Source organism: Daktulosphaira vitifoliae, unplaced genomic scaffold (assembly GCF_025091365.1).
Source record: "Daktulosphaira vitifoliae isolate Bord-2020 unplaced genomic scaffold, ASM2509136v1 Scaffold_1, whole genome shotgun sequence".
Classification (NCBI taxonomy): domain Eukaryota; kingdom Metazoa; phylum Arthropoda; class Insecta; order Hemiptera; family Phylloxeridae; genus Daktulosphaira; species Daktulosphaira vitifoliae.
This window is the reverse complement of record NW_026099572.1, coordinates 84,915,377-84,925,846: the sequence shown is the minus strand read 5'-3', so window position 1 is coordinate 84,925,846 and position 10,470 is coordinate 84,915,377. Positions and strand designations below refer to the sequence as shown.

Here is a 10,470-nt window from a genome sequence, read left to right as displayed (position 1 = left end):
CCTCGAACGCTACCGCTTATTCGTCCACTCTAGGAGTGGCTTATATCACGGCTACCCTGTATATACAGGATTAACAAGCGTTCGAGCGGCTCGCTGTCCGCGACCGCTTATTCGTCAGTCCAAATTAATGGACTGCTTATTTCGCGGCTAACCTGCATATCTGCAGGCCGTTCCTCTATCCGCAACCTGAGGACGCGCCCGATTCCCCGAGCTAGGGAAACTGCGCCCGTGCCGACGTTTCGTAGCCCCGTAGAGCCCGATCACGCCGACACTGTAGCGCAGCGCAACGGGGTTCTTATCATGACTGGACCCGCGAAACCTACACCACATATGGCAAATGCTCTTCCACTCTGTACCCGTGAACCAGGCAGATTTCCCATGATCGGTTGTACTATTTGAGATTTCAGTTTAAAACAATTAACGCAATTGTGTACTATAGCACGAGCCAAACTTCGCGCTTTTAAAGACCAGTAGCGCTGCCTAATAGTGGCAACCAAGGCTTGAGGTCCACTGTGCATCAAATCCATGTGTTCTTTACGGAATAATAATTTTGTGTAAAGACAGTTATCCGGCAATACAATTTGATGTCTCTGATTGTAATTTAACGTATTTTAAACGTCCTCCGACGCGTATAATATTATCCCCATCAATATATGGACTAAGATGCATTAGTTTACTTTTCTTTGACACATTCGAATTTGCACTATTTAACTCTCTCAATTCTTGCCGAAAATGTGCGCGTTGAATTATTTTGATGATTGTCGTATTTCCCTTATCTAGTTCGTTTACCGTTAACGGCCCATTATTTTTATCACCTACTGCTCGATTCATGTTATACCGCCAACGTAGACAATACGCCGTCACTCTGATGATAAATAATAACGACCACCTTCTAGATAACAACGAATAACATTTATCATACGCTACGCATGCGATAGTCGTAATTGTTGTTTCGCCCGTATTTTTGGATTCTGGTATATTGTTTGTATGACTGTATTGTACACATGACTTCGGCCATTTCTCGTACTCCTCCTTTAACCAATGGGGACCGTTCCACCATATCGCATTAATTCGCAATTCGTTTGGAGTACAGCCACGTGATATTAAATCAGCAGGATTGTCCTCCGAGCGGACATGACACCAATCATTAATGGACGTTTTGTCTTGTATTTCACCAACACAATGCGCCACGAACGTGTTCCATTTAGCAGATGGAAATGAAATCCAAGCGAGGATTACGCTCGAAGCGGTCCAATAAAATTGTCGCTCAAATTTGCATTTCAACTTTGGCACTATTCCGTTTACCATTCGTGCTAATAATAGGGCTGCGCACAATTCTAGTCGAGGCAGCGATATCGTTTTTATGGGCGTGACCTTGGACTTCGCTTGTAGCAAACGCACCGTGTGATGACCGTTTTCATCCGTACTTCTAATGTAAACACATGCACCATACGCTCTGATAGATGAATCGGCAAAACCGTTTAGCTGTAATTTAACGATTTTATTTCCACATAGTATAAATCTTGGAATACTGAACTTATTCAACGTAGTTAATTGTGCACTATAATTACGCCATTCTACAGCGACTTCCTCCGAAACGGGTTCGTCCCAACTCAGTTGAATGCACCACAAACGTTGCATGACAATTTTTGCAACAACTAACACAGTGTTGTGACCAGGTTGTTACGGTAGACAAAATGAAAAGATAATGAATTTGATAATTAGTTGCTATTTATTATATTTAAAAAATATGTTTACACTTATAATTAACTTCTCGACTTTAATTAGTTGATAATTAATATAAAAGATTCAGTGAAAAAGTTAACATAAACGATTCAGTGAGCAAATTAACATAAAAGATTCAGTGAGCAAATTAACAAAAGATTCAGTGGAGAGTCGTTCAGGTTCGACCCTATGAACTATATGACTCTTGAACGAGTAGCTGACTCCTACTGGCGCGTCGCCTCAGGCGGCGGCGGCCGTAGGCCCAATACATTGAAAAAGGCTGAGCAAGCATCGAATGTTCTAGAAGGACTAGATGCTTGCCTGGTAAATACTTTATACAAGACAGAAGAGGCTTCCGTTCCCATGATTATTATATATATACTATTAAATTACATAATTACAATTAGGCAGCAAAAAGCCAGTTCACAACAAGAGGGCCGAGCAAACCAAGGGGATCAAAAATTGTGGGTATAATCGATAAAATTGTTCGCTTTGTTATTTCGTTATTATTTATTATGTTTTCACTTACTGTATATTTTTAAATGAATCCGATGGCGAATCCCAACACAGGCCTAATATTTTCGTTGTGTCGTTATCGATAATACGCGAACCATCACTATCTTTATTGTGTTCGGTAGGTAATAAACTACTTATTAAACTATTATAGTTCGATGCCCATTTCTGTAAATGTAGACTGGCACCTTTCATTACGGCAATAATATTGTCTCATAATGTTATTGCCTCTGCCCGTTTCATTGCTCCACCTAACCAATCATCCACATAAAAATCGTTAACTAATGATTGACACGCGTCAGGATACTTACTGAATTCACATTCAGCTAACTTTTCTAGCGATTGGTTAGAATTGTCATTCACCGTGAGGAAAACCGCCGTTTGTTGATTTATACTATTGAGCTGATTCTCCGATGAACCAGCAACCACCCACATCCGAACTTTGTTTCCTAAAATACAGGACAGCCTGGTCGTAGCTTTATTTTCCCTGCACATATTAAATCTTCNAGCCTGGTCGTAGCTTTATTTTCCCTGCACACATTAAATCTTCGAAGTGACCCGCTCCTATTAATAGGTCAATTTTCTGTGACACGGTGAAACGCGGATCCGCTAAGACTATAACTTTTGGAACAACGCAGCTATCATTTAGTCGGATGCCTGGTAGGTTATTCGTAATGCTCTTAGCTACTCATTGTTAGGTATTTTAAAATAAAATACAAAACCGAGAATTTCAACACAAAAATAGCATATTATTGAATATAATAGCTATTTTCAACATGCAAACAAACTTAAGTTCAAAATTTTTTATGTTAAAGTATATCACATAAGCTTTAATTTATGATTTATACAAAAAAGTCAGTGTTTCCGGAACACTTTTAAAAGTTAAGTTGAAAAAGTTAATTTTTTCTGGAAAAGTTACCATTTTGAATTTTACATGTGGTCATGTGACAGGTCAGATTAAAAAAAATATATATACTAAATGATAGGTAAATACCTAATATATCTATATATAAAAAAAATTGTTTCTATTTATCTATTTTTCAAAAAGTTATGGCAGTTTTAAGAATAAAATGTATAAAATTGTGATTTTTTGTGGGATTTCTCCTATTTACGGGAATGAGGTAATTTTTTTTCAATTATTGAGGCTAATATCTTTGTCTTGATACAATTTGTGGGAGGTTAGGGCCCCATTAATCCCTCCTCATTTACAAAAAATAAAAAATATAAGATTTAATTGTTAATTATAAATATTTTCTTTTGTAATTTTTTTTTTTATATATTTCCTGTAAAAATTGCAATAAAATTATTGAATATCAATATCATACTAAGATTTAATATTATAATAATTATTTATTCATGTATTTTATAAATCATAAAAGTATTTTTCAGGATACGCCTAAGAAAATAAGAGTTCAATTGCATTTGGGATAACTCAATAATTTCCTCTAAAAATTAAAACAATATACATATTTGCATCGATGCGTTTTATATGATAAAGATTTTTATCAGTGTTTATCACTGTTTTATCTAAAAATTTACAATTAAATTATTATTAATTTTAAATTCTTATAACTAAATTATTTATTTTAGAACTCGAATTTGATTGATATATGTAAAACTAAACTTAAAAATATGTTTCAAAATAGTAAAAACTTTGATAAAGGTATGGATTTTACTGCATTTAAAGGCATATTAGATATATTTTGTCATTTACACCAGTTTGATGAAAATCAAATTAAATCTTTATTCACTCAAGTAGTTGGCGAAAGTAAGTAAAACTCTAATTATAATAATAAGGTTAAATTTTATTTTCAAAAAAATACTAATATAACATAAGAATTTAATATATTTGCTTAGCTTTAAGTGTGTATCATTCAAAGTAATAGGTACAACAACATTTTGGTTTGAGACAGTGGTTAAAGTGTGATAAACTTAAAGGGGGGACTATAGTTCCTAAAAAATGAGGACCATTCCCGAGCATGACCAAATTGTCTGTCCCCAGAGGTTAAAAATTATATTGATCATAATAAGCAAATATACATAATTAATTTAAAAAAATTAACTTAATGAAGGAATACATTAGAAACTACCTATAATTTTTATTATTTCGTTAAAAGTCAACTAGAAATGAATATCCAGGGTCATTTTTTTATCATAACCCACTCAATTACCTACAGAATAATAATAATTTATAAATTTTTTTTTATTATTATCTTTAGTTACACATTATTCTTGAATTATTAACTATGTAATACTTTTTAAGTTCATCCCTCATTAGTTCTGAAAAATAAAAGTGTTTCTTTTAATAAATTTGCACATTTTATTGAATTAAATGCACACAACTTGGGATCCTATAACATTTTTTCAAGTTGTTCTACTGGACAAAAAATATTTTTTGATATAATTAAAAAAAACATTGTTTTGAATTTGTTTAATTTTTTCATATATCCTTTATTGAAGCCTTCCTTTCACCTTCTACACAAATATTTCCATTAAGCATTTCACATAATGTTTTTTGAATTCTTTGATAATTTTCATAAAATCTTTTCAAGCTTTTCACTCTAACAGACCATATAGTTGGACAAAATGGAAGAAGATTATGTTTTTTATTAATTAAATTGTGTTTGAAAACATTGCTCTAAAACAATATTTTCATATTTTTTTTCTTTTAGCTGATTCAATAATAGAATTTGATACATCCTTAACCATAGTAAAATTATCACAAATAAAACTATTTTTTCTGGCCACTTCCTGTAATAACTATTATAATTGGGGACTATTTGTTCCTAAAAAGACCTCGTAGAATTTGAAAAAATTATAAAATTGTTGAACTTTAACAAGTGTAATTATTATAAATAATAATTTTATGTTATAGAGTAAGCTAATTTTATGAAAGAGATATAGTGGCAAAAGTTGTGTAAATAGTTATATATTTCAAGTGCTAATTATAATTTTCCACCTAATTGATAAAAATATGTTTATATAACGATAAATGTAATGTTTGATACTGTTTGGAGAGTTATTTACATTTCTGGGATATCATAGAAGTTAAAATACTCTATATTTGAGCCTATAGAAAAAAGTGGTAGTTTTCCTATTGCGTCCTGTTTCTTATTTTTACCACTTTCAAAACGTGATTGCGTCTGCGGTAATAATAACGAGATGACTTAAGTTATCACTTTATTGTCGTATTAAGTCGAAATGTTTTTATAAATTTGCTTCAAACTAATACTTCGTACACAGAGTGATTTCTGTATAATAACCCAATCAATTATTTATAGAATAAATATAATTCAAATATTTTATCTTCGATACGAAGCTGAGAAGTTATGGGTTTTACAATGATGAGTTTTTTTTTTTTTGTGTCTGTTACGACTTTTTCTCAGCTCTTACCGAACGGATTACTTTCAATGATACGTCAAAAGATCAAAAATCTTATCTTGTCAAAGACCTTACCCTCAAAAATTGAAAAAATTTCCCTCGTTCCCCGTAAATGGGGGAAACCTCCAAAAAAATTACAAATTTAAAAATCGCTAATTTTCGAAATTTTTTTTACTAAAAACTGCTATAACTTTTTCAAAAATGAACATATAAATATAATTTATAAACGACTGATATATTTACTTATAATGTTGTATAATATTTTCATAAATTTAACCCTTTACCTGCCCACAAGGAGCCCAACCGAATGCTATTTTTGTGTGAAAATTCTTTTTAACTTTTTAAAAAATGTATGGATCAATACAATTTTTTCATGAAAAATAGTATTTATATACATCTTTAATTCGACATACTGTTTTTTTAAATCGGACAATTTACATTACTACAGGGTTGTTTCAAAACATAAAAATGCATATAGTAAGTAGAACTTTTTCAACTTTATTTTTGAAAGTGTTCCGGAAATACTGATACTTTTATATATATCTTAAATTATTGCTAATGTAATATACTTTAATATTAAAAAAAAAAAAAATCAGACTTTATTTTGTCTTCACGTGGAAAATGGCTACCGAATGCTAATATTGTGTGAAAATAGACATCAAAGTTAATAAAAGTTAACGATTTTTGTAAAATAATTCTTTTCTATAATTTTAACTTAATAATGCTATAACTTTTCGGAAAAAGTATAGATCAGTAATTTTTTTTTTTTTTTTATAGATGCTTGATGTCTTTACCTATCATTTGGCATATATTTTTTATAAATCTAACCCTTATTCTGCCCACAGTGGGGGATTTAAAATGAAAACTTTTTCACAAAAAATTATGTTTTTCAACTTAACTTTTGAAAGTGTTCCGGAATGTCTGACACTTTTATAAATATTTTAAATTAAAACTAATATAATGTACTTTATAATGGAAAAAAAAATTTGATCTCTGGACTTGTCTTCGTGGTGCAAATGGCTACCGAATGCTATTTTTGTCTGAAAATTCTCGATTTTATATTTTACATTTTTTATTTTATAATGCTATAATTTATTGAAAAGTGTATGAATCAACACAATTTTTTTATGAGAAATAATATTTTTTAATAATCCTTTTTTCATTCGATATACTTTATCTTAATCAAAATATTAATAAGGAACTAGCAGATCATGTAGCTATTGGAATAATCTACCATTTTTTTAAAATTAAACACTACCTAAAAATTTGCATCGAAGCGTTTTTTTTTTATAGTGATTTTAATCACTGTCAGATATCATTGTACTTGATCCAACTATGTAACGTCATCATTGTGCCTTGACCTCCCTGTGCTGGGTTGTTTTTATTATTTTTGGTTACACATTTATATTGAATTATTAACTATGTAATACTTTTTAAGTTCATCCCTTATGCCCTGTAAGAGTGTCAACTTTGTTTTTTTAAACACATACAAACACAAAATATAAAGTTTCAAATTTTTGAGTTAATACACATGTATAATACACGAATGATTATAAATACAATGTGATAGATATTTAGCACTTATAATTTGATTTTATTTATATTTTTATAATGATGATTTTTTTTTAATAAATCACATTATAATGGGAGTCCGCCACCGGAATATGGTCATCCGACCGAGCGCCAGCCGGTCCTCGGGTTCTAGGGACCGGTTACGCTCTCGGCGGAGCTCATGCCCGGCGGCGCGTTCCTCGGCATGCAGGTCGGCGGGCGGCAGTGACGACAGGATACCCGCCGCCACTCCGGACACCGTTCGGTAAGCCGAAACTGTCCGGATCGCCGCCCGCCTTTGCACCCTGAGCAGGGCTTCACGGTTTTTGGACGAATACTCAAGAGTATCCGCCCAAACCGGGGACCCGTACAGGAGAACCGAGTGTACGACGCTGACTAAAAGTCTACGCCGCATCTCTCTCGGCCCTCCCAGATTGGGCATGAGTCCCGCCAAGCAATTCATGACTTTCTGGGCCCGCTGGGCCCCACGAGTAATGTGCGGACCGAACTTTAGACGTTTGTCTATGACAAGGCCCAGATAAGTCATGGAGTCCTTAAGCGGGATCTCCACCCCCAGCACGGCGAGCCGTGGAGGAGTGAACTTGTACCTGCCCGTGAACAAGACCGCTTCGGTCTTGTCCAGGGCGAGGCTAAGTCCACTCCCCTCCTGCTGGATCCAGGCGGTGACTGCGCTGAGCGCGCAGTTTGCTCGGGATCCAGCCTCCTCAGCCGAGGCGCCTTCCGCCACCACCAGCGTGTCATCCGCGTAGCAAACGACACGCACGTGCGGTGGTAGCGGAACGCGGAACACCGCGACGTACGCTATGTTCCACAGCAGAGGCCCGAGAACTGACCCTTGCGTGACGCCTCCCGTAACAGGTAGGATTCTCGGGCCCGCGGCGCTCTCGTAAGAGATGACCCGATCGTTAAAGTACGAACGGATCATCCGCCCGAGGTAAGGAGGCACCCGAAACGCGTCCAGCGCTCCGAGGATGTGTGACCATCGCACGGAGTTGAACGAGTTTCGGATGTCCAAGCTCACCGCCACCCCGAAACCCTGCTCCAGAATTTAAGTGAAGTATTATTTCGAGTTTAACAATTTTAATAAGATTATAAAATAAATAAGTTGACTAAAAGTCAGTGTTCTAATTATATTTTTTTTTACAACAAACGATCAAGTTAGCTGGACACAAGGTAAGACATTATATTTCTAAGTATGTCATAAAAATTAAGGATAGATTTAAGATAAATCAAGAATAATTTTTATCTCGAAAATAATAGAATTGCTAAAACTGGATAATTTGAAAAGAGGGATATTATTAATAACTACTTTCTCACCATTCTGATCGCAATAGTACGTGTTCAACGTAAATGTTTTAACTTGCATTATACATCTATATAAAGAAAATAATTCACCTATTAAGGCTAGGCGCCCAACAATTGGACAGTAGCATTTTACGTGAACAAACACTGTTTCCCATTCACATAGCACGACCAATAAATATTAAGAGTCGTAAAATCCTCCTCCATAATCATTGCACATTTCATTGAAGAATTAATATTACTCAGGTGTGCATTATCCGAATGTAATTTTCCTTCAAGTTACATTTTACGACAAACCATGTGTGGTAGTAGTATCTTAACAAAGAAATTATGATTATATACCGTATGCTATATTTTCACCTTGTGGCTAAACGTACTTCAACAATCCGTTAACCATAACATTTATATTCCATATCTCTCTCTTCCTCTTTCATTTTTTATGACAACAAGAAGCTAATTGTTTTTTTATGACATCGGTATTTGCAGGTATACAGAATTTCTTATCTACGATAAGAAATTCATTTTTGTGAGTTTATGAATACATTAAGTAGCAATACAAAAAGTATATCTATTGATAGCAGTGGCGGCTCGTATCATGGACGACGGGATGATCGCACCCACCACTAAAATTAATTAAAAGAAGAAAATTAATTGTATATTCTTAATTGTACATTATTATTAAAAATGCAAATTTTAAATAGTAAAATAGTTATAATACATTTGTCATACGCGAAAATTAATGTTGTTTCCCTCAGAATATGCAGGTACGCATCCAAACACCAGCAGTGTTTGGAGAGCCGGCAGCGTCGTCCATACGGTAAAATATTGGTATAATACTATATTGAGTAACTTATTTTAAAAATTACTACGTGTACGCTCGTCGTTATCGGTTGCAATAATAATAAATCGCTATTTTTATTTTCATTTCTATTTTCTACTGAGATCTTTAAAATAATAATACGTCTATTATGTTTTATTTTATTATATTTAATAATTTTTTATAGCTATGACAAGCGGTATTATGTTTAAAGTCGCACTCCCACCATCAGCACTCGCAAGCCATCAATGATTGATGGACATAATTGATAATAAACAATCCGTGACTGCGATGTCTTATAAAACCAATTAGCTACCTGTATTTATAATCCCTTGTGTATTATAAATGTATATTGACTAAAAATTTGAAACTGTATATGTTTATACTGGGTGATTTTTTTATCATAACCCACTCAATTACTTGCAGAATAATTATAATATAACACATTTTTTTTTTTATTATCTTTAGTTACACATTATTCTTGAATTTTTAACTATGTAAAACTTTTTAAGTTCATCCCTTATGCCTTNCTTGAATTTTTAACTATGTAATACTTTTTAAGTTCATCCCTTATGCCTTGGAGGGGGGTCAACTTTGTTTTTTTAAATGGTAACACATATTTTTAATTTAATAAAATGTTTGAGTTTTTAATTTAATAGTAAATGGCATTTGAATTTTTAATATAACTTTATTAGTTTATTAGATATAAACATTTAAAGTTTCAAAATTTTGAGTTAATATACATATATAATACACATAGGATTGTTAATACAGGTAGCTAATTGGATTTTTATGACATTGCTGTCTCAGTCACGGATTGTTTATTATCAATTATGATTATCATTAGATATACTTTCTGTATTGTCAGCTAGTGTATTTATAAACTCATAACAATGTGCCTTACTACAATTGATAATAATAATGCTGTGTACCTGCTAATATCGATGTTATAAAAAACCAATTAGCTACCTATAATTGTAATCCCTTGTGTATTATACCTGTATATTAATTAAAAAATTTGAAACTTTAAGTGATTATATCTAATAAACGAATTAAGTTATATTAAAAATTCAAATGCCATTTAGTATTAAATTAAAAACTCAAACATTTTATTAAATTAAAAATATGTGTTACCATTTAAAAAAACAAAGTTGACCCCC

At 32.9% G+C, this 10,470-nt stretch overlaps 3 protein-coding genes across 8 annotated transcripts in view; 2 read left to right on the top strand and 1 right to left on the bottom strand.

Annotated features, from left to right (window-relative positions):
• Window positions 1–10,470, top strand: part of LOC126894566 (uncharacterized) — a 129,313-nt gene that overhangs the window by 22,602 nt on the left and 96,241 nt on the right. For 3 of the 6 annotated variants that reach the window (XM_050665680.1, XM_050665684.1, XM_050665683.1), the window contains exon 2: window positions 3,829–4,006. The exons of the other annotated variants lie outside the window; for them this stretch is intronic. In XM_050665680.1, coding sequence (XP_050521637.1) covers window positions 3,829–4,006 — 178 coding nt within the window. The remainder of the gene's footprint in view (window positions 1–3,828; window positions 4,007–10,470) is intronic. 6 annotated transcript variants of the gene reach the window in all.
• The window catches only part of LOC126894563 (uncharacterized), a 226,991-nt gene that overhangs the window by 164,361 nt on the left and 52,160 nt on the right, over window positions 1–10,470 (bottom strand). The gene's annotated exons all lie outside the window — the stretch shown is intronic.
• The window catches only part of LOC126894565 (uncharacterized), a 271,452-nt gene that overhangs the window by 256,186 nt on the left and 4,796 nt on the right, over window positions 1–10,470 (top strand). The window lies entirely within an intron of this gene.